General features: G+C 38.8%; 1 protein-coding gene across 1 annotated transcript; it reads left to right on the forward strand.

Moving 5' to 3' along the window:
• Nucleotides 1-14,789: 14,789 nt before the first annotated feature.
• On the forward strand, nucleotides 14,790-25,328 carry LOC118427608 (glycine-rich RNA-binding protein 10-like). The gene is made up of 7 exons (XM_035837475.1): nucleotides 14,790-14,922; nucleotides 15,941-16,005; nucleotides 17,352-17,392; nucleotides 17,706-17,787; nucleotides 18,360-18,447; nucleotides 20,883-20,909; nucleotides 23,095-25,328. The coding sequence occupies exons 2-7, from the start codon at nucleotides 15,965-15,967 to the stop codon at nucleotides 23,404-23,406; spliced, it is 591 nt and encodes a 196-aa protein (XP_035693368.1). The 5' UTR covers nucleotides 14,790-14,922; nucleotides 15,941-15,964; the 3' UTR covers nucleotides 23,407-25,328.
• Nucleotides 25,329-25,579: the final 251 nt, after the last annotated feature.

Genomic DNA, 25,579 nt, shown 5'->3' on the forward strand with positions numbered 1-25,579 from the left:
TCCAACATAGTACATTATTGTGTAGTTGACTGAATGTTTCACTCATTTTGAAAGAAATCCTTATAATCCACTATGAACTGATAGAGCCCAACAATAAAACCTCGCACAGATTTACAACAAAAGTTCTGCTTCTGAACATGCTGTTCACCACAACTTCTGCTGACCTTCCTGCAGCATCTAGTCTACACCTTTTATCAATTTCAGGATCTAGTACACAGTTTATATCTCCACCACAAATTAGGTTTATTGGTTCACAGCTGCTAAACTGACAACTTTGTAAGTAGTTCGTTAGCTCTATTTGAGATACAAATATTTACTAGTAAGCATGTCTCTACATCACCAATGGTGCGGTTCAGGAAAAGTTTTTTTTCCATAATTATTTGTTTTCTTTTTATTGCCAACACTGGTGCAAAATCCCTCCGTCTAGAATTGATGATTCTCTACAAATCACCCGGACTCCAGGAAGAATAGTGACATATCAGACACTAATGGAGATCTGTATAACAAAAAAAAAAACAACCAAACCAACCACAAACATGCTTTACAAAGAACATGAAAAATACTCGCACAACTTAAGCTCTATATATGAAAATGCTAAACCAGCCATTCAACAAGAGTGTACCCTAAGATAAGGTGAAATTTATTAAGTGCACCAGATTTCCGATTGGTTTATCTACAATGTGTACAAGCCAATAACCTACATAGCACTAACATAAGATAGTTTAACAATTCCCAGTAACATTTCCCTATGAATATAGTTTTACAATTGGTCTCCTTTCGAAGAACAAAAGTGAGTCATTCTTCAAATGTCTACATCATGTGAATCAAACACATGCCCGCAAATGCAACCTACATCTCTTTGTATAATGGGATATTAACAGTAATTCACCCCTAGTATGGAAAAGCCGTATAGTGTTGTGATTTTAAGTCGTATGGGAGTGTCTTTATAGTTGCTACAAGATACAAAAATATAATATTTATTTTGGTTAATATGGATGTTTGGGGAATCACCTAGAAGAATATGTCATAATCATACTTCATTCTGACTAGAAGTTGTTCTACTCCAAAATTTTATTAATCTAACATACTCTAGGAACATATGTTCATGATTCTCAACCTTATTACAAATTTCAGTCTGGACTGTATAATTATGTTTCCTGACACATCTCTTATGTTCCACTTGTTAAGTTGGTCGTTACAGAGTAGGGGTGGGTACCGGTACAGTGTACCGGTACAAAACGAGTTTTTCTTATTGGACCGGTCCAGAAAAACCGGACCTGAAAAAATTGGTGGACCGGATGTTGGACCTATTGGAAAATGAACATTATATGATCAGCATTCACACGTTTTGGGGCTTACCGGTCGAAAAAAATAACAAGAACGAAGTAGAGTAGAGTCTATAGTCATTTCTACCATGTTTTGGAGCCAGTAGTAGAGAGGCAGTTAGCCTCGTAGGACTTGTAAAACGCCAGTGGGAGCCGAATACTCCACAAAACAGATTTCTTTATAGCGAAATGGGCCATTGTTTTGAGTATCGTCCATTTCTGTACCGGTACCCAGCCCTATTACAGAGTAATATCTTCTATAACAATCTCCCTTGTTGGGAAACATTCTGAATCTGTATGCAACTGGCCCAGCTGCAGTTCTTACAATACAGAATTTTGTAATACCTAGTTTGATGTATTGTCTCCCCAAAATTCCCCCCAATTAATACATTCATTATCTCTCCAGCCGTTTGTGATGGCTGTTTCACCCCCTCCCCGCATCTGCTTGGTGCCAAGGCCAGTATGATATCTCCGTAGGAAGTTGGTATAACAAGGGGCAATCAGCTTCCTACAAAGGTAATAAGATCATCTGTTCCAGTAAAGTTTTATCATAAGTTCCAATGGGCATCATGCCCCTGATTGAGCCATTTAACCCAATAGGCCAATCTCTCAAATGTACCATTTGTACCCATAGTGTTCTTTCTGTTGCCATTCACTTCTTACTGATCTTGGCCTTTTTTCCGTTCCCTACGAAAGACCAGCATTCCTTTTGAACAACTCTTAGTACCCATTCCGGGGTGTCGATATTCATCAGATTATATGTAGGTTGTGATAACGCTAATTGCTTGATAACAATTACTTCTCTATAGTGTTAATTTTTTTAGTTTTTCCACAGATTAAATAATAAAGATAATCTTTATTGCAAATTCATGCCAGAGGGCTAAATGCACAAAAGGTCGACCACATGTGTTCTTATGGATGCAGAGGAAAAACTAAACTTATACAATGATTCTAAACTAGGCTAAATGGAAAGGGAACTAAGACACTATGTGTTACAATTAAAGACAGTCTTCAATCTTTCTATTTTCTTCTCCCATTCAACAACTCACGATTCAGATGGACCATATACGAAGTTAATGCCAATTGATTTCACTGGCCCTTTGCTCAAATTTTAATCCATCATACACCTCTCTTTATTTTCCCATGATGCTATCCACATGGCTTGAGTTTTCATGATTTTAGTTACGTTTTGTCCACACTAGCCTTCCAAAGACAACGATATGTTTCACTGCATTCTCTACTGAACCTTTATCTACAAGAATTAAAGTGGTATCGTCAACAACTTGTGTTGTCTTGATTTCTTCTGAACCTTCTGTATGTGGAACTTTGCTTTCTATGTGTTTCACTATGTTTTTTTTAAATTTGTAGACAAAATTTCAGTAACCAGTATGAAAAATAAACATGATAGGGGACAGTCTTGTCTTGTTCTTCCATTCTTTTGTAGGGATTTAGTGTTAAGGCTTCATCAATATTGCAAGCCCCCTACTGCAATTAGAACCAAAGATTTGAAAACAAATGGGGCTTGCCATTCTCTGGACAAGATGTCTTTTGTGTCTGGGGTAAAATGAGTTTCTTGAACGAAATGTATGTCAGCATTCTGTTGTTGTTTTTTGACATAGGATAATAATGACCTAAAGCCACTATAACGTCACTTCTTGGAGGTCTCAACCCTTTCTAGTTGGAAGTAAGTCAGAAAAATGATATGATAGAGTTATATATTTCTTCCCTGTGGGTCATGCAATCGACGTTTGAATGGAACTAATTCATGGAAAAATATTAACTTTATTGTACGACAATTGTAGTATGTATGGCAACAACTATTGCAAATAGTACAAAATAGAGGTATGAAATAAAACTTAACATCGCAATTACTAAAACAATAAGAGCTAACATACGACCTTGACATAGTGTTACAATAACGAGGAGCTAGTCATGTGTTTTGTAGTTTCTTTTTCTAATAACAAAACAGTCTTTCATATTTGCCAAATTCTGCATTATGGGAGTTGTATATAATATGGCATCTATATCAAGTATGACAAATCTATTTTTCTCTACTTCTAGCCGAGCCAGTCATAACTATTTGGAACTGGGGTGTTTCATTTTGTTTGCGAGTACAGAATATAGGCTTATTTGGCAATTGTTTGTGCCTGTTGGTGGTGACATAAATAATCTTATATACCCAATAAAATTAGCAGGGTGTACTTTCATACTTCGTCGAATTTCTCTGTGGCCTCTGTTTCACCCTAGGATGATTCAGTAGGGCTGACCTTTGACACTCAAACTCTTGATACATGTAATTATATCTCTGTGAAAACCAAGCTGGGAAAATGCACATTATGTGCATAGGAAGGACCGAGAGATACCCTGCAGGCAAAGGCCGCCAAGTCGCGCGGGAAAAAAAACTAATTATGAGTTGGCAAACCGTACCTCGCCTGTCACAGCGGACATGAAATAAGGTGACATCTTGTTAGCAAAACTAACAGTCATCCACTTTACACCATTCATGTCAAGCTAAATCATGCCCCTCTGCTGCATTCAAGTACGACTCAGTCATCAACTGCTGATATCTATAAGTACTCTCCAAGCAGAGGTAATCTGGTTGGGGAGCTGCTTTTGATCGCGCGCCAAGAGCGGTCCCCTCAAAATGCTATATAGAATGAATGAATGAATAAGTTGATAAATAAATAATTGAATGAATGAATAAATGTATGCATGAATAAAAGAATGAATGAGTGAGTGAGTGAGTGAGTGAGTGAGTGAGTGAGTGAGTGAGTGAGTGAAAAGGAGAAGAATTAAGATTTCGGTCACTCCCTTCACATTCAACGCTCTTTCGATTCAATATATTTGTATATATCAAGTACAATTTTGGTCTATTTTGCTTCACATAGCAGGTGCACTGTTGGATTCAGAAAGAAAATTGATAAAAGACGAATCCAGTTACTGACTAAAAAAATCCCCAATGAATTAAGACTCTTCTGTCCTGAAATAATATGTACATTAATGTTTGGTGTTAACAACAGCTCGCAACTAATTAGCGATTTGTATTTGCAGACAAGGTAAGAAAGGCTGTGGAAATGCGGACTGTTTGAGAGGGACCGAGAGGGATTACTACAAAAGCCAAATAGTAGCGCCTAATTTCTCACCTGTTACAAAGATATGAATGGGGAGAAAGAAACGCTTTGTTTGTAACAAGGACAACACGTTATATTTCTTGGATTCAGCAAAACATTCCTCTTTGTGCCCAACTACAATATACAGTGGGGGGAGAGTAAAACAACATCTAAGTATTTTCTGACATTTTCTCCAACATGTTAATCATGTATGTCGCTATTGTAACATTGAGTGATCTTATCAACCACAAAACGTAGGAGGAAAAGGTGAAAAACGCAAGGTAATCATTTACATTCCATTACTGTCTATGAATTTGGTGTCTATCTACATGAATCTGGCTGAAGGTTTAATCAATATTACAACCCCTCTGCTGCAATTAGATCCAAAGACTTCAAAACAAGGGTCTTAATTAATTGCCATTCTCTGGACAAGATGTCTTTTGTGTCTGGGGTGAAATGAGTTTCTTGAAGGAAAATTATGTCAGCATTCTGATGTTATTTTTTACATATGATAATAATAATCTAAAGCAACTACCACGCCACTATTTGGAGGCGTCAACCCTTTCTAGTTGGGAGTAAGTCAGAAAAGCGATATGATGGAACTACAACAAAACCTAACAATATGAAATTAATCTCAAGTATAATTGAATTATTAAGCTATTTCCTGCTGGTCACAAGCGACGTTTAAATGGAACTTATTCATAGAAGAAGAAGAACTTTATTGCACGTCAATTTTACACGGTACAATGTATGGCAACAATTATTACAATAGTACAAAATAGAAGTATTAAATAAAACTTAACATCCCTATTACTAAAACAATCAGAGATAACATAAGACTTTGGTGTAGTGTTACAATCGAGTGGGGCGAATCATGTGTTTAGTTTCTTTTTCTAATAACAAAACAGTATTTCCATATATTTGCCCAATTCTACATCATGGGAGTTGTATATAATATGACATTTATATCAAGTATGACATATCTATTTTTCTCTACTTCTGGGTGTGCCAGTCATAACTATTTGCAACTGGGGTGTTTCGTTTTGTTTGCCTCTACAGAATATAAGTTTATTTGGCAATTGTTTGTGTCTGATGGTGGTGATATAAATGATCTAAGACTTATAAACCCAATAAAATTAGCAGGGTGTACTTTCATACTTCGTTGAATTTCTCTGTGGCCTCTGTTTTACCCCAGGATTATTCAGTAGGGCTGAACTTTGACACTCAAACACTTGATACGTGTAATCATATCTCTGTGAAAACCAAGCTGGGAAAATGCGCATTATGTGCATAGGAAGGGTCGAGCTAGAGATACCCTGCAAGCAAAGGACGCCAAGTCGCGCGGGAAAAAAACTAATTATGAGTTAGCAAACCGTACCTCGCCTGTCACAGCGGACATGAAATAAGGTGACATCTTGTTAGCAAAACTAACAGTCATCCATTTTACACCATTCATGTCAAGCTAAATCATGCCCCTCTGCTGCATTCAAGTACGACTCAGTCATCAACTGCTGATATCTATAAGTACTCTCCAAGCAGAGGTAATCTGGTTGGGGAGCTGCTTTTGATCGCGCGCCGATCCCCTAAAAAATGCCATATAGAATGAATGAATGAATAAGTTGATAAATAAATAATTGAATGAATGAATAAATGTATGCATGAATAAAAGAATGAGTGAGTGAGTGAGTGAGTGAGTGAGTGAGTGAGTGAGTGAGTGAGTGAGTGAGTGAGTGAGTGAGTGAGTGAAAAGGGGAAGAAATAAGATGTCGGTCACTCCCTTCACATTCAACGCTCTTTCGATTCAATATCTTTGTATATATCAAGTACAATTTTGGTCTATTTTGCTTCACATAGCAGGTGCACTGTTGGATTCAGAAAGAAAATTGATAAAAGACGAATCCAGTTACTGACTAAAAAAATCCCCAATGAATTAAGACTCTCCTGTCCTGAAATAATATGTACATTAATCTTTGGTGTTAACAACAGCTCGCAACTAATTAGCGATTTGTATTAGTAGACAAGGTAAGAAAGGCTGTGGAAATGCGGACTGTTTGAGAGGGACCGAGAGGGATTACTACAAAAGCCAAATAGTAGCGCCTAATTTCTCACCTGTTACAAAGATATGAACGGGAGAAAGAAATTGTCTGTATGCAAAAAGGACAACCCGTTATATTATTTTGAATCAGCGAAACATTCTTCTTGGTGCCCAACTACAATACACAGTGGGGGAAGAATAAAACTACATCTAAGTATTTTCTGACATTTTCTCCAACATGTTAACCATGTATATATGTCGCTATAGCTATTGTAACATTTTGCCGACTGATCTTATCAACCACAAAGCGTAGGAGGAAAACATGAAAGACCACAAGGTTATCATTTATAGAACATTTAAATGTTTATTCTTCCCAGCATAAGATACGTTGCCTGACCAGTTTTAAAATCCCGTCGAGTTCTGTCTGCAATGATTCAGACCTCTGTTCTACATTTTGGACGAAAGAGGATATATACAGGTGACAACAAGAAATCTTTACAAAAATTCGCATGACGGATAACCAGGGCCACTGTTCAACGTTTTTAAAGTAGAAACACAGATTGTGTTATTATACCGACTTACAATACTCTCCACAAAGGCGAGGTGATCTTATATCAGCTTATATCATGTTTTTATTTTCAACGGTTATCGAAACCACCGCATGCTTTCTTGATACCTACCAGTAGAAAGTCTACTTTCATGACTAATTCATATACCAGATGTGTACTAGCAAATGTTACGTATCCGTGTCAGGGAAAGATCTCCCGTGTAGAATGAATGATGACGCCGACTTCATGCGAAGAAATAAGACCTTAAAGTTTCAGCAACGTCATCTCCCATGTAGAATGAATGGCTACACCGGCCTCGTGTGAAAGAAATAAGACCTAAAATTTAAGCAATGTCAATATTCAACACATTCGTCAGTCTGCTTTTTTATATATTGTAAATCTATGTACAATTGGTGCATACCTTGGTGCATATACTACTGTGATAGCCAGCGTATATTAAGACAATAACTTATCAGGCCACAGCAAGTAAATTTTATGGATGACATCACGCGCGCATGAATTTTCGCCTGATTTTAGAAAAAAAAACTTTTTTTTCTTTGGAGATGGTCAACACGGACGAGAAAGTACCAAAATGGGCAAATATGTTGTGTTGCAGGTACTGATTGTACTTGTAGAGGTGACACTAGCCAGGTAGCCATGACTGCAGTTATAGAAACTAAAAACTTTGTTAGATAGTTGTAAAAGTGGCACCAATATGGAAGCCATGGGTGTAGTTGCCATGTTGGTAAATGATACCAGTCTGCCACACTACTGTGTCACATTTAATACACTTAAATGGAGAAATGAATACCTTGTAGACGGTGATACCATGTTTCGTCGCTTCATTTCTTTTTTTTTACGTTTATTGCGTGTATTTGGAAAATAAGATTTAGCCATCTTGGTTTTTTTAGCCACCTTGTTTTGTTTCGCCCTATCTCACTATTTTTGCAGTCTGCAGAGGATGCCATCCATAAAATTTACTTGTTGTGGCCTCAGTACTGAAGTACTCAGTTCATACGTCAACAATCATTGAACGCCAGCGTTCACCACTGTTTTTAATGGGGTATGTCGAACTTAGAAAGAACTAATGATAATGGTCTTGATTTGCAAGTACTTGCCCACGGCAAGTAGTACTTAATGATATTACATGAAAGACTAGAGTATCGTTCCCTGCAGTGTTTCCAGCGAACAATGGGATAAATAAGACAGTTCAAGCTTTGCTACTAGTACTACATCTATAGTGTACTGCTGATACACAGTCTGATGTTAGATTCAACACATAAAATTGCCGCGGTCACTGAATAAATTCTCATGAAAAACCAATAATAAACGTTGGGAAATCAAACCCAATATACATATAGGTATGTCATTCTAATTCCAAATTCAACTCCGATTCTAATGTGATATTTAACAATAAAGCATGAAAAGAAAGCTTAATATGTAATATGACATGGGTCATCGTCATCGTCATTTTCACTGTTTGCGTTTTAACAGATTATAAGTTTGAACTTTGTACAAGGTTTGAATTTATCGTCACATATTTCAAACCTACAGTACTTAACGTCAAGAAGTAAATCTTACTGTATAGTGTGGAAAGTCTTTTTAAAAGATCTGGAGCTATACCAAAAAAGAGGTAATGTACTGTTCATGATCTTATTTGTATCGACATTGAACGAGTTTCTTGGTTCGCTTTCTAATATGTTAGGTTAAAACCTTCGCTCATACAAAGGAAAATCCTCTTTGCTTATACTTTAATTGCAAAAGTTGGAAATCTTTGTGCATAGGGTTCATTCCAGGTCACCATGAGGGTTTTAGGTGATATTTGTAATAAGTTTGAATTATCTTGAATAAAAGAATACCTAAGCCACAATAGTTAAAATGTTTTCAAAAAAACTAACAAAATATTAACATATTTGAATGCCTTTGAATATTTTAGAAACATTTTGAAAGTAACTGTACAAAATATCTTTATTTAGAATAAGTGTCAATCTTCTGTGTGATTCTTTCACATTTACAAATATCTCCAAATATTTGTAAACTTTGCCAAATGGTAAAATTAGTCTATTGTCCCCATAAAAGTAAACTCCTCGGTATAGGATATAGGAGAATTCTCCTCGGCATATTTTTTAGATTTCACTGCTGGGCACTGGTGGGTCCCTTGTGGTGGGCCATTGTTGCATGGCACCCAACCATACTTTGCAAGGATGTGTAAATTGCTATTTTCCCAGCCCACTCACCCATTTTCAAAATATTACCAAAAATGGTAGAAAATGGTAAATAATGGTAGAATGCTGTTATCATTATTTAGAAACCATTAGAAGTATCCAATTCCACACCATGAATATTTCGAAAGTTTTACAGGACCAGAGAAATATTTATACAGTTGAAATAGTGTTAAAATATTTCTGAAGTATCAAATGTCCTAGACATATAATTACAAAACTTTAAAATGAATTAGAATGAGTTACCGACCTAGGATTGATTTGTTCAAAAATTCGTACTTTCCCAGAACTATCGTAGAGTGGAATTTGTTATCACCAAGTACAGTAGGGGCATCTTCTCTGGGTAGTTTTAAAGAAAGCTTGCAGATAGATGTACAAAAGCTAGGTGTGACAGGTCTTTCAGTGTAAAATAACCAGCTGCTGCCGCTGCAGGTGTGTTACGCCGAACAGCGGTTATACCGGCTATATAGATACAGATACAGATACAACTTAGTTAAAAGAAACCTACTTGAATTTAAGTGCAAGCCTGAATTGTACTGAGAAGACACATTTGATAGATATATAGAGTGGAATACAGTCAATAGTTTTATTTATCAAACAATCGTCGTTTCATATACTAGAAATTTCCGATCCAATATGTTGCACAACTTCCTTGCCCTTAAAAATAGTTTGGAAAATACTTGACAACATATCATGCTCATACTGTGAAAAAGAAGATGAGACTAGAACTCATCTCTTTAGACACTGATCTGAACTAGCAAAATTCTGGAAATCACTGATCAACGGATTAGCCAACAAGTTAACTTTTATCCGGCTAGTTTGAGCCTGTGCAATGTTATATTTGGTAACCTTATTGTAAAAAACACTTATACTACTTGCAAAAATGTGTGCTATGTCTCCATTTTTCATAGGGATAATGATGAAGACTTTCACAAGGGGGGCCCCAACTATAAACATTTCAAAGCAGAGACTCGAAAGAAGTCTCTTTAGAAAGATTTGTTGAATTTATTTTTAGAACATATTGTAAGTTGGAGTTCATTATAGCTAAGAAAAGTCAAAAGATTTTTAAAAATTTTGGAAATGGGGAACACTACACTACAGAACGATTTTGTTTATTAGGGAAACTCGTTTGCAAACTGTTCTGGAATATAAATTAGATTTTTGTATTTAGATTATCTATTCCAAATGTTTTCTTCTGTTTACTGTAATATTTTTTTAATACAATAAAAAAGAAGGAAAACTACGAACTAAAATTTACTAAATCGAATCTGTGTACGTGTCTGGTGGTCTAACTATATAAACTTTTACACTCCCAATGAAATAAGTAGAGTGACTTTTTTATTCAATAATTCGTCAAGTTTCTCTGGGACTTGTGATCTATCCAAACAGGGTATAGCAAGAGGAAACATCCTCCAGTTGAGAAATACATCTTCTACCGCTGGGAAAATGTTCATCACTTGAGCGGGACCAAGAGGAACAATATTGGTGCTTGTTGCCATAAAGTTGTTCAATGCAAAGGCCACAAAGTAAACCGCAGTTTGCCTGTCACAACGGAAATTTTTTACATAAGCATTTGTTACTACTCGGGGATTAGGGGCTGGGAAAATGTGCCCTACATAAGAGGGACAATGTGGGCGTCTTTTGCAAAAGCCGGGCTGTACAATCACGTTAGATAAGGTTTGTTTGCAGGAATGAACATTTTCGACATAAACAATTGTTAAATGTTACTACTGGGGGATTTAGGGCTGGGAAAATTTGCCATACATGAGAGGGACAATATAGTCGTCTGTTGCAAAAGCCAGAGCTGTGTTAAAACAAAAGTCAATTTAGATAAGATTTGTTTGCAGGAATGAACATTTTCCACGTAAACACTTGAGAAATGGTAACTACTCCGGGATTAGATCTGGGAAAATTTGCCATAGTTGAGAGGGACCAAGAGGGACAATTTTGGCGTCTATTGCAAAAGCCAAAGCCGTATTAAAACAAAAGTCAATTTAGAAACGGTTTGTTTGCAGGAATGAACATTTTGCACGTAAACACTTGAGAAATATTACTACTGGGGGATCAGGGGCTGGGAAAATGTGCCCTACATAATCTATATGAGAGGGACAATTTGGGCGTCTGTTACAAAAGCCAGAGCCGTATTAAAACAAAAGTCAATTTAGATAAGGTTTGTTTGCAGGAATGAACATTTTCCACGTAAACACTTGAGAAATGGTAACTACTCCGGGATTAGATCTGGGAAAATTTGCCATAGTTGAGAGGGACCAAGAGGGACAATTTTGGCGTCTGTTGCAAAAGCCAAAGCCGTAAAGTCGCTAATGGTACACCGGTAAAACCTTAAAAAGTAATAGTAAGCTCTGTTTGTAAAGAGCCTTTGAAGTGAGATTAGGTAACGGCGTATCAGCAACAATTTTTTAAAGATGATAAAAAAAATCAAGTTCAGGAAAAATATACCACATTTATGGATTCAAGTACGACCTGACCAGCGAATTATGCGAAGTGCACAAGTTGGTACAGGATAATAATACAGCCCGTCCGTCTCTGGTTGGAAAGCACTTATATATAATAAGCACATGCGTTGTGACATCACATGTTGACCTTTGACCTCCTGGGAAAGTGCTCCCGTGTTTTCATCAGAACGCCTTAATGGTTCGGAGTTTCTGAGTCTTTTTAAAGCCCAATCGCCTGCTTTATAGTCATTTATCCTCAATCGCCTGCTTTATAGTCATTTATCCTAACTGAAATTAAATGCCCAACGCATTTGGTTTACTTCTATGCAAAGAGATATGGAGTACAATGAATTCATAATATCCACTACTACATTGAATAACGTAAATAACAGGCTCTACAAATCGTCATCCATTAGTTGACTAGTAGACATGTCAAAATGACAACCAAAAATACGGTCGGATGAAATTAGAGTAGATACTGGTACTAGAGCATCAGAATCCTTTCACCTTACAACCGGACTGGAATAAAAGCTGTATGCATATCATATGGATAGGGCTAGTCTGTTAAGTCTTCTTTCTGCACTTGTATATATGCCCAAAACATATTGAAGACGAATTTCACTTTATAATGGAATGTTCCAGATACGCTAGTTTACGTAATGAATTATTCATATTTCTCGAATCAAGTACAACAGAATTCAAGAGACTCGATACTACAGACAGATTTGTATATATCTTTAGATGTCAGAACTCCCATAATGCAAAAATAGGCAAATAGATCAAGGATTGCTCTGCTATTAGAAAGAATGCCGTAACTAATGATTAGCCTACTCCATTGCAATACTATATCAAGGAATTACTAGTATGTTAGCCCTTATTGTTATGTTTAAGCTTTATTCTATACCTCTATTTTGTACTTTGTGTAATAGTTGTTGCCATACATTGTATCATGTGCAATTGTCGTGCAATAAAGTTCTATATGTATACCATTGTTTATGTGCATGTTCAGCCGAGACGCGGTCACTGAAGAACTCGATAACACGATATTCTCGCGTTCGCCGCGACACGATATGACCCCGCTGCATGGGTTGTGCAACGAAAACCTCAGACCTGCATAATCTCTCACATCATACAGGTTTTGCACATTAAAATCATGCAGATATTTCGCGCATTGCAAAGTGACAACGAGCGTTGTGTCCTTCGTAACATTGCGTCTTTTGGTGAGTTAATTTGTGCTGGTCTTCTTCACACAGCACAGTTCACCCAATAAGTGACATTCTAGTGTTAGCCTTTAGACTAAAGTAGTCGCTTACGATACTGTTTACCATTGTTTGTCTGTAATTTTTGTCACTTGCAATTAACCCTTGGGCAAGAACTTGCAATAAACGAATCATCAAACCCAGAAAAATGTACACTCATGTACACATGATGGGGGCAAGAACGTTTCCAAAAACAACAACGAAACAAACGAGGAAACAAACAAGCAAAGGGACACGTTCTGAAGTATCTGTAGTCCGTAGGTCTCCATTTGTCAATAGTAGCTTGATACATGTGCTGTCGAGGTATGCCCTCAGAATATTCAGAATCTTTATTACTTGTGATCTGCATAATATTAGTCAGTTTATATTCAATCGACGCATGCACGTTCCATGTATCGGTGCCATTGTTGTGATTTGTCGTTATAGCAGTACTTTGGTACTAGACTGATAGAAAGGATCTATTATTTGTGTGATTTATCCGAGGGGAAAAGTAGGCAAGGTCACAAACCAATATTCTTCCAAAATGCTAAAAAGGCCGAAACACTTCAAGGATAGCAGAGTGCCCGGACTGGGGATGCAGTATAAGATGTGTTTATATTGAGGTTGCGGAACACAGTGTTTTTCCGCGATCAATGACGTAAAAAAAGTAGTGCATCGGAAATCTGGAAGCGCCTGTAAACACTGTAGCGTGAAAGACAGCAGGGCATGAACTATGGTAGTATAATGGGTCGACTTTCAGATCGTATGTATACGATCATGATGTTTGCCCAGTTCGTTGTCTCAATGCAAAGCAGGCTGGCTACTGAATCGGCTGCAGTTCCGCATGGCCCCGCATGGCTGCACTTAAAAGGGGGCATAAAAAAGTTTCGAAACCATAACAATTTTGTTTTTTAATTATTTTGGTACGTTTTACCCACGACTTCAACATGTTAGTTTGTCGTGCTTGAAAACTGCACCCTATTATAAGTTTATCCGCGTCGATGCCGGTCACCTCGTGGTCCTTAACAATAGAAATCCCCATACTCGCGATCGGCCATAGGCCGAAAACTGTGTTCTGCTACCTTGATTACTAGTGCTATGGAGGCGAACAAGCTGCGACCGAGTGACACAGTGTTTTTAAGTTCTGTGTGTTTCGTTGCCTTTTCAGTCCTGAATTTTTACATATTTTGTATGATATTCAAATAATGAAATCAAGGATTACAATAGGTCGCAGAGTGATCGCCGTCTCGCGGAATGGGGGCCTAAGTGACGTAATTTACATACCTTAAAAAAATTGTCCGTATGGCCACGCCACTGGTCAATCCAACAACAGAATATAACCCGAACTTTACTACCCCGGATGGCAGAAACGTTACTGGGTCTCAACCACAAGTTAAAGTATAGTTTTTTTTCCCAAATGTCCGATGCGTCACTGAGTATATTTTTGTGACATAGGAGAAGACACGAGTGTTCTAACGGTGGATTATCCTCCACTGTTCCCACCAGTAACCCCAAACTGCACTCAAGTACTGTCAGTGTTTTAAGAAGCTACATGAAGTGGCTATTGCATTACGTGCCACCTCGTCATGCCGCTCGTTTGTGTAACTTGGGTCCAAATTAGAAAATTGACAAGACTGGCTTCATCATGATAAGGTATTGTTCTCTCTCATTCACTCACGCATGCATGGCATGCACACACACACACACACTTCCCTATCTTTGGCGACAGAGTAAAAACGAAAGCTCCAGTGCTCCAGTCAAAGATGCACAAAAACAACAAATCCATACATCTGCTTTGTTACAGGAAAAGATGGACTGCAATTCGTCCTAGAGTCTTCAGATGTCGCTCACAGCCTATTGACAGCAAACGTCTAACGCGTCACATGACGCAGTGGAGACTCATGGTTGGTTGACCTCCGAGTCATGACGTCACAGCGCCCAGTTCTGATTTCGGCTAGTCGTGGTCGCAGACCTGTCACTTACTGACACTTGTAAGTAAATTTATTCCTCGGATTTAATTTTATCTACTTAAATATATGCATCATATATATTACTTATAACTCGTTATGTTTTTCCACTGCTTAATTACGAACTGTTAATTGTTTTTTGAGATAAAACAGGGCGGCAAACCAAAAGAGACAGAAGGTGTCTGGCTTTTTTTGTTGGTTGTCGGGTGGGAGGGGGGCTTTATGGGGCCACGTGCGTTTCACATTAAATTGTCAAAAATTGAAACGTCACAGGAAAATGAGAAATGATGCAAGATAGCTGTGTCTATGTTACAATGTCGCAGTGAAATTTAGTTTTGCCTTGGTGGTCAGTGGATGACAGCGAGTAAAATCAGGTCTTGTCTGCATATGGGTTTTGAACGTGACCATGGAAGAGACATACCACAAAAATACAGATACTCCACCTAGCCAATGGTAGATAACCACACTAGTCTCTTCTCTTCGATCTAAGCATATAAACACTTACATTACATAAACACACAACATAAACAAATATATTTATGATAAGTAACAGCTACATATTACTTATAAATATAATTTGACCAGAATGTGCAAGCAAATGTGGCCACAGGCACACACACACTCCATAGTGCCCCCCCCCCCTCAAATTCATAGTGCACCATATGCAAATTTGTTGCAGTTTTTTGAAGGAAATTATTAGAATACATTCAGCTATTCGTCATTTTCAGTTTCTGCATTTTGCAAGTTGTTTATTTCAATATTCTATCAATTCCATCAATAATATTCATCGGGGAAAATATGATTTTTGAAATGCTATTTCATTTGCATATATGTTGAAGGTGCAGAGGATAATTGTTGCATATTGTGGGAGACTGATGTTCTAGCTCTGATGGTTAATTGTGTATTTTTCAGCCACCCATATGCAGCAGATGCCCCATACTTCAAGAAACTGTAACGTTAACTGTTAACATGTATAAAGTTAATCATGCAGGGTGTATATTAGACATGTTCATGATATATCATTCTTGTTTATCATCTACAGATTAAGCTACCATTGAGCATCGCCATGGCGACCCAGAGTTCGCCACCTCAAGATTATGAGCCTGGGTGAGTATAAACATAAACATAAACATAAACATAAACTGTAATAGTAACATCTGCAGGCTTTTAGCCAGGCATGCGTCTAGGTGTCAATTGGACGCTCTGCTCTAAAAATGATAAGAAATTGGACGCACTAGCTTAGATGTACTGAACAGGTCCTTACTAACTGCCTTACACTGGGCAGCAGATCCTCTCCGACAAGCATGAATTTGATGAAATTCTGATTGACAAGGGATGCCACTAGGTCAAAGTTGAAGACTATGACCTCTCAGACAGTAATTTTGCCCCTCAGGATATCTCTTGAAATTTTCTTAAACCCGGACCCTTGAAAGGATGATACCCTGACCCTGATACTCATGTCTGTAGCGTTTGCTGTGTGGTGATGCTCAGTTACTAAGAAATTTGGACTCCCTATGATAAAATCCTAACTAAAAGCCTAAAGCGAATAGTTTCAGCAGTTTGGTATGTCAAGAGGCTTTTTTTTTTACACAACCACAGCTTTATTTACACCAATGTTTCAATAACCGTCTGTCACCTTCTTCAGGACTGGTTCACATTGCACTACTCGAAGGGCTCGAAATGCCCACTTGAAAATGCAACCACATTTTATGCGCAACTTGATTTTAAACCCAGGTTGCACACTGAGCAACCTAAAATTTTGCCGTTGGAACACTGCTTTTTCCCCACCTACATGCATAAGCTTTTGTATTTATTTTTTGATAATATAAAACATATTACATAGTTACAGATAACTGGAAGAAAAGATAATGGATAAGTAGCTGATTTGAAGAAAGTAAAAATTTGAAAGTAGGGCAACCTGAAATGTTGATGGCGCAACCTGGCTTTTGACTCAGGTTGCCACTTGGACAACCTGGCTGAAAAAGTATTTCGGGCCCTTTGAGGGCAATTCTGTTTATATTTAAATAGCAGAAATATTACTGAGGTACAATGTAAACCAGTCACAATTGCCCTGAGGAAGATGACAAACGGTTAGCAAAACGTTAGTAAAGATAAACCTGTGGTTTTGTAAAAAGAGTCTCTTTACTTATAAACAGTAGCAATCTGGCTTCAAATGCAGTGCTACATGGATGACAGATTGACATAAACAGCAAAGGCATTAAGCCCTACTTTTGTTAGGATTTTTCTCCAGGATCTAAAAGTTGCATAACCCCAAATCCTCAGACAACAGACTATATGTGTTATATCACAAACTCTGTTACATAAACTCTACTTGAACACAGTTCAGATTTTTACCTCTAGCTATTGCACACTGTCACACATTACATAATGATATTATATACTAATACCTTGCTCCCAAAAGCTATATGATATATAGTGTTTTTCTTCTACAGTAAGCTGTTTGTTGGTGGGCTTGACTTTGGCACCTCGGAAGGTAAGCATTCCTCTCCCTTGATTGGTCCCTGCATGTTTACGGATATAAAAACTAGTGTATTGACTATTGTACTGAACTGTATGAAAAATAACATGCTGAGGTTCTTAACCCTAGTCAACAATTGCAGTAAGTTAGACATGTTAGATGTTTTGTTTTCCTGAACTGTGCTGATGTATATATGCTTTTTTAAAATGGAAATTGCTCAGTTTAAGCCCTCGTGATATGTGGTACGTCTACATGCTGCCTCAACTGCAAAATCATACTTAGCTGAGATACATGCAAATGTTTACACCCCTTTTCTTGTGTTGAGCAGCCTCATTAGAAGAGAAGTTCAGCCAGTTTGGGACGGTTACAGAATGCAAGATCATAACGGACCGGGACACTGGAAGATCTCGGTAAGTCATCCACAACCTCATCAGTCAACAGGGAACGGTGCAGAATAAACACTTGGCTAATTACTATAAATTCAAGTTGATAATATTTTGTGTTACTGGTAGGAGAGAGTGAGGTTGTTGCAGCTTTTAGAATTTGTTTATAATCCTGCAGTACAGTAGTCATGCAAGGAAGATGCTTAAACACACTTCTCCCTATCTAGTAAGCAGAACAATATTTTCCATGTGCTACCATCATGTGCAACGCCTATATCTGCATATGTTGGTCAATTATTTGTACATTATTCCAAACATGAGACTCACACAACTGTGCTGTTATCGATAATAGTACTGTTGTCTAGTTGTTGCCATACATTTGATGATGAGCAATAAAGATCCATCAGTGGTATCATGAATTTGCCATGGAGAGGTCGTCACAAAAGTAATACCACTGCAAAAGTTTCCAGATTTTAAGTACTAAGATCATGTTTCCATAACTTAAGGTCATGTGTCCTAAGTGGTAAGTTGAAAATGAAGAAGATTTGGCTTGATTGTATTCCACAAGGTTTTATACATGTCTTGATTTCCTACAATAGGGGCTTTGGATTCATCAAATTCGACACCCCCGATGAAGCAGATGCTGCTCGAAACGCCATGCAGTTCCAGCAGCTTGACGGTCGGACGGTAAGTGGCTATCACTACAGGACCTGTGTTTCACAATCTCTCGCTGTCAGGGGCTTTTGGGGCTTTCTCTCCCTTGCAGAAGGGCTGCAAAAGCTTGCTTTAGTTAGACTAGGCATCTATCTCTGGGTCAGTTTCTAGACACACTCACTCATTAACTCAGTCACGGCCATGACAGCCAGCAGTGATGATTCTTGCCCATCTCTTCTTGCCCATTTTGCTCTTCCCTCTGCCTCCCTGATGAGCTGTTTAGTGCTTAGACCAGTCCACACCTTTATGTTGTCCAGCCACGTCTTCCTTGGTCTACCTCATTTCCTCTCTCTTGCTACCGTAGCTTGTAGTATGGTCTTAGCAAGAGAGTTGTGTTGGCATATGTGGCGGAACCTGTTCAGCTTCCGACACTTTACCGTTGACAGGAGTGGTTCCTGCTTGCCACATGCTGCAGTGATTGCACACATGCATTCATTGTAATAATAAAGTTGCAGGTTACCGCAGGTATCCGCAGGTGCAGGGTATCCGCAGGTGATTCAATTTGCAGCCTCTAAACAATGGGTTCCTATACAAAAAAGAGGAGAAAGCAACTGTTAGTAACTCAACTATCTGACGTTACTGGCACACAAACATACCCTCATATGAAAGCCCGACATCTCAGCTATCCGAAAAACCACATTTCGGCATGAATCTAACGGCGAGAACTTCCGGGAAACTGAAAGATTGACCCATGACCTCAAAACCGCACCACAACCCAGTGAGGAGGCCATGTGCTAGGACAAAAAAGTCCCAACTTTATACCCCCTAAAAACCACACAAACTCAGCTTTTTGGCCCTAATCACAAAGTTGAAACCCTCCCCTGTCACACCCACCTCAAAACTGCCAGGATTTCTACCCATTTGACCAGGAAAAAAATCTTGAAGTTTTAGGCCCTGAACTATAATCGACCACCATCAATTTGCATGGCGGATTGACCTGCGGATCCCCTTCACAGAGCCCAAGTTCAAAATTTTACAAAAAAAGTTTTATCATACAATGGAGACAGGGGTTGTTACATATTATCCTAAGTATGAAAGAATTTCAATGATTTATACTCCCCTGGGACTCACTTTTATTACAGGTATCATGGCTGCCATCAGAGTCTGAAGGGGGGGGGGGGGGCAGGGCATATATACCAAGAGCTGTTTTCAAGAAACCTGGCATATGTAGGTCAAGAAATGCCAAAAGCTAGTCACTCTGACACACAGAGACTGCCTCTACAGTGACAGAGACCTGAAATTTGGTCATGAAGTGTTGTTTCAGAGGCTTTGTATGGACTTTCAGAAGGTGTGTGCTGGGCACTTAATAAAGTAGGTCAAAGCCAATTTCACCCCATGCACACACCACTTTCTTCATTTTTTGTTATGAAAATGGCACTGACAGACTCTGGTATGCTGTCATGATACCTGCCACATGCTAACATCATGCTAACATCCCAAAATAGTTAGCAAAACACAGGATAATGGGGCTTAGTAACACACCTCCTGTATCCATGAGCTCGACCGCTTTCGCGGCTCCTCCCCTGGGACGTTGCCAAATAACGTGGTTCTCGTCCAACCTAACTCTTTTGGACTATTCATAATTTACTTTTGCAATTGCCAATAAAATGCAGGTCAAATGAAAGAGTGATAGACTCTAGAGTCCATCCTCCCTCTCAAGTCATTTTACACCAATGGCAATTTTCATTGTAAGCAGTGCCCATTAGCACACCAGTGAACCCAAAACAGCTAAAATATAGGAAATTCTCAACAAATTTAGCATGGCATGTCCCCTGGGACCATATTTCACACATATGGAGGTGTATTCAGCCCCAAAATAGCTAAAAAGGGGGAGGGCAGGGTGATACCTGGAACACTTCAGGGTATCCGCAGGTGATTCAATTTGCAGCCTCTAAACAATGGGTTCCTATACAAAAAAGAGGAGAAAGCAACTGTTAGTAACTCAACTATCTGACGTTACTGGCACACAAACATACCCTCATATGAAAGCCCGACATCTCAGCTATCCGAAAAACCACATTTCGGCATGAATCTAACGGCGAGAACTTCCGGGAAACTGAAAGATTGACCCATGACCTCAAAACCGCACCACAACCCAGTGAGGAGGCCATGTGCTAGGACAAAAAAGTCCCAACTTTATACCCCCTAAAAACCACACAAACTCAGCTTTTTGGCCCTAATCACAAAGTTGAAACCCTCCCCTGTCACACCCACCTCAAAACTGCCAGGATTTCTACCCATTTGACCAGGAAAAAAATCTTGAAGTTTTAGGCCCTGAACTATAATCGACCACCATCAATTTGCATGGCGGATTGACCTGCGGATCCCCTATAAGTATGACAATGTTATTTTGCCAGGCATGTGATAGCCTTGGTCTTTGTTCACTGGAGTTTTTTATATCTTTCCAGATACGTGTGGACTATGCTAGTGCAAAGGTAAGACCCTGCTTGTACATTGGTCACCTGTACCTGTTGCAAAAAATATGCAGAAAATCCTTTGTTGTGTTTGCAGTTGGAATGCAGTTCAGATGTTACCCTCTGACTTCATTATATGGATGACATCCGCTTGCGAATCAGTTTTTCGTCCTTATCCACAAAAACAAAAGGTTTGCTACCATATTTTTAATGGCACACAGTAGGGCTGGGTATCGGTACAGCGTACCGGTACAAAACCGTTTTTTCTTATTGGACCGGTCCAGAAAAAACGGACCTGAAAAATTAGGTGGACCGGATGTTTGACCAATTACAAAATTAACAGATTATTTTATCAGGCATTCGCATGTTTTGGCGCTTGCAGGTGGAAGAAAATAACAAGAGTGAAGTAGAGTAGAGTTTTTAGTAATTTCTACCAAGTCTTACAGCCAATTGTACAGGTGCAGTTAGCGTTGTAGGATTTTAAAACGCCAGTGTGAGTCTAATACTCCACCAAATAGATCTCTTTGTAGTGAAATGGACCATTGGTATGAGTCAAACTGGATCACGTCCAGGTTCAGGTCTGGACCTGATCCTTTGGACCTGAACCGGACCTGAATTTTCTGTACCGGTACCCAGCCCTAGTACACAGTAGCTGCAAAAGAGCAAACACGATATGCATTGCAAAACAAAACAGTAGAAAATGGACACTAATGCTGTGAGGAAAGTCTTCCAAAATGAAACAAGATGTTAAAGAACAGAGAAAGACATAATTTATTGTTTTGTGTATCATGCTTTGTCATTTGTTTAAAGAGGGTCTGCATGGGGGGTCCTGACAACGCTTTACGCTAAATTCAGGACGGTCGACAACGCTTTACGTTAAATTCACGAAGGCAGGCAACGTTTTACGCTAAATTCAGACAGGCTGACAACGGTTTACGCTAAATTCTGGAAGGCTGGCAACACTCGACAGAGGCGGGGGCGTGCTCCGCAAGAAAGATTGAAATTTTGACTCCCTGAAACACTATTCCCTGCATTTTGAAGGGAAATTTTCGCTGGCAAACAAAGCTAAGTTAAATGGCATATCTACTAGTAATTAAAGAGTCCCAGGGGTTCAGCGTAAGCTTATGAGGGTGACGCTAGCCAACTTATTTTTGCCACGTCGAGCGCCGAAGGAAAGTCCGGGAAAATTTTTAAATCCTGCCCCCCTGAAACGCCATTTTTTTGGCTATTATAGAAAACTAAGTGAAATTACATTTCTATCAGTAAAAAATGTGTTTGAGGTTGACACGTCACATCCCCCAGCCATGATACATATTTTTACGAAGTCGATGACCGAAGGTGAATAGAGTGGCAAAGGAGATCCGGCTAAATTTTGAAATGTTGACCCTCTATAAAACGATATTTTGTGCATTTTGATGGGCAAATTTTTATTAGCAAACAGATCTTTGAGGTTGACACACATCCCCAACATATTTTCAGAATTTTCGAGTTCCAAAGGCGCGAGGCGGCAGAAGGAGGACCATGGAAATTTTGAAATCTTGACCCTCTAAAATGATATTTCCTGCATTCTGATGGGCAAATTTTGCTGGCAGACTAAGCCAACTTCAATGACATTTCTATTTGCAAAAAAGAAGATTTTTGAGGGTATATACCATATTTTTACCATGTCGATGACCGAAGGTGAAAGGAGTCGCAAGTGAGGTCCGGCGAAATTTTGAAATCTTGATCCTCTGAAACGCAATTTCCTGTGTTTTGAAGGACTAAATTTACTGGTAGACTACGTTTCGACTTACGAAATTTGGGAGGCCAGGCTACGATTTACGGGTAATTTTTAGGCTTAATTACGCTTAACGTGAAATTTTTAGGCTAGATTACGCCTGACGTGAAATACACTGGCTACGCTTTACGGTAAATTTTCCATCCTCACTACGAATTACGTGAAATAAAAAAGCTTACCCTACGAATTACGGGAATTAAAAAGGCCTGCCTACGCCTTACGGAAAAGAGCATGCAGACCCTCTTTAAACCTTCCTGACCACTCAGGTTTCAAAATGAAGGCAACTTTTTTGGGAGGGGGCCCCAAATTTTTCTTCTTGGCATGGTCACAGTACTTTTGGCATGCCCAGAGGATGTCATCCATATAATCAAATGAGCATGGCCTTAGTTATCTTTTCCTAAATGACGCTATTTTGTTCTCTACAAACAGCGTGGAGGCGGTGGTGGTGGTAGCTATGGGGGAGGATATGGGCGTGGCCGGGGTGGTTTCCGTGGCGGCCGTGGGCGTGGTTATAATAACAGTGGTAGAGGCGGCTACTATGGTGGTGGTGGTGGTGGTGGTAACTACTACGGCGGTGGCGGCGGTACCTACTACGGTGGCGGTGGCCAGTATCAAACCGACTACGGCGGTGGCGATAGCTACGGAGGTGGGAGCTATGGTGGAAGCTATGGTGGCGGCAGTTACGGTGGCGGAAGCTACGGTGGCGGCTACGAGGGGGGTAGCTATGAAGGCAGCTACTAGCGAAGTCTTTCTCTGCATCCCCATGCTATCAGAGTGTCTGCAATGTTTTGCCAATATATAAAGTACTTTGTGTTTTGTTCATCGTACATGCTTAGCATCGGTGTGCCACACACTACTAGTATATGTGTAATGTCGGTCTTTTTCAGTCCCAACTGTATAACACATGGATTTCTGACAGGTTTCAGCTGTCGGTTTCACACCATTACAGTTCACTGACTGAATTTTCAAAAAGCCATTTGGTCTTTACAGGTTATTCTGACCCACTCACTTTTGTTTTGCATTTTGTTGGAATTGTAAGAAGTATGGGTTAACAGTACCCAGAGTAAAGTCCAGCATGTCCAATGTAAAAATGAGTGGTTAAAAATTTGATGAGGGCCCAAAAGTCTGTTGACAAGAAAAAGGGTAAAATTTGTTTTGGAAGGACGGCCCAAAACCCCTATCTTGCGACTATTTGACACAGGTGAGCTTTTGCTCTAAAATGACGTTACAAACTGTTTACCAAAAATGGATGTTTTTTTTCTTTAGAACATTGTTGCAGGTTGAGAATTAGATATGGTATTGAGTAACTACAATATTGGGACATATGGTATCCCAGCATAATTGTTGCATTCCTTCTACAACCCTATCCCATTTCCAAGCGAAATGTTTATGATGCACAGCAGTACCTCATGGCCATAGATAAAAGCATTTTAAACAGCAGCAGAAAAAGTGATGTACCTACATATATTTCTCAGGGTACAGCAGTGTTTTGATGTGCATCGAAAACTAGTTAGTAAAGCTACATAATCAACTTCCACTCACGATAGTATTAGATAGTTCACTTGTTTTGAGAAACATTGTAGTCAACTTCCAATGAAGTGTTATAGTACAATGGAAGTTGACATTGTTAATTGATGTTGTGGTTTGTGCACGCTATGTATCTACTTGTAGTCACCAGAGTAAAATAATCAGACCTAAGAAAGATGGACAACAGAAAAACTTTCAAGGAAGGAGAGCTTGTGAAGAATCTTGAGAAAATCACGTATGTACATTGGTTTAGCATGACGTTGACCTATTTTTGAAGAAACTCCGAAGAGAACATGTTCTTTTTACCAGGCAAACCTAGTTTTGTATACTCAGGACTGATCGAAGACTTTTGTACCTTGTTACAGCTAAATGAAAAGTTAAGAGCCTTATAGTGTCAACTTTGAATTGAGAAAAAAGGTGAAAGAGATGTTGCTCAAAGATGTATATCGTTGAAGAAATAGTTTTGTATGTTTTTGTCAAAGCCTTTTGGGATTGAAGAACTGGTTGATAGCTTCTACAGTGTTACTGAAATGATTTTGTTTTAACGCCTACTTGTATGTATTGAAAAGGTTCTTTCCTCAGCAACTAAGTACACTCGAGTTCCTCCATGTACGTTGGTCCGTAGTTTTATTCCAGTGCAAATGAAAAGTGAAATTTTGTGAGCATGAATTTCTGAAAAGTGCCTGTGAAAATGTGACTATCCAACTGTATGAATACCGATTTCAAAAATTATTTGTTGATTATTGTCTTTTAACAAAGATCACTTTGCAAGGGCTCTGCACACACTTTGTTGCAATACGTTTTTAAGTCATGTTTCAAATACGAGAAAAAAATGTAGGATACGATTTTCGATTAAGTTTAAAGTATTCAGCTTACATTGACATGTAAACTAGCGAACACAAATTTTTTTTTAGTAAAATTTCTTCCACCACTTACCTCTGAAACTCTTAACCTCAGTGAAGCACAGAGAAACTTTATGCATGTAACTTTCATTTCTTTCAAAGCACTATCAAAGATTATTACATGTTGTCTCGGACTAGTCACCAAGCTTCCTTGTAAACATGGCAAACAAAACTTTTGTACATAACCACTACAGGAAACACTATGAACTGATGAAATAAACCATGGTGACACTAGCTGAGGTCCTTATTGTCCCAACTTCGAACATTAGCACAGCAACTGGTATGGAAGGATGAGATCATGTTGTATGTGTGGTCTGTACGGTACGAGGGGTGATCAATAAATTCTCGGCCTCATCCAAAAAAAAAATAAGCACAACTCAGATTTTGAAGCCTAGATGTCAAGTATAAATGAGTACCAGAATTCAAACTATTCTGATCATTACTTTACAAGCGACACATAGTAACGTTAGGTAAGGTAGAAGGAA

Source organism: Branchiostoma floridae, chromosome 12 (assembly GCF_000003815.2).
Source record: "Branchiostoma floridae strain S238N-H82 chromosome 12, Bfl_VNyyK, whole genome shotgun sequence".
Taxonomy (NCBI): Eukaryota; Metazoa; Chordata; class Leptocardii; order Amphioxiformes; family Branchiostomatidae; genus Branchiostoma; species Branchiostoma floridae.

What these genes read in the sequence shown, in the direction of transcription:
- LOC118427608 (XM_035837475.1), top strand. Translation starts at nt 15,965, where the DNA reads ATGGCGACCCAGAGTTCGCCACCTCAAGATTATGAGCCTGG. An exon ending in TGACTTTGGCACCTCGGAAG is followed by an intron (nt 17,393 to 17,705) that starts GTAAGCATTCCT and finishes TGTGTTGAGCAG; the next exon opens with CCTCATTAGAAGAGAAGTTC. An exon ending in CGGGACACTGGAAGATCTCG is followed by an intron (nt 17,788 to 18,359) that starts GTAAGTCATCCA and finishes TTCCTACAATAG; the next exon opens with GGGCTTTGGATTCATCAAAT.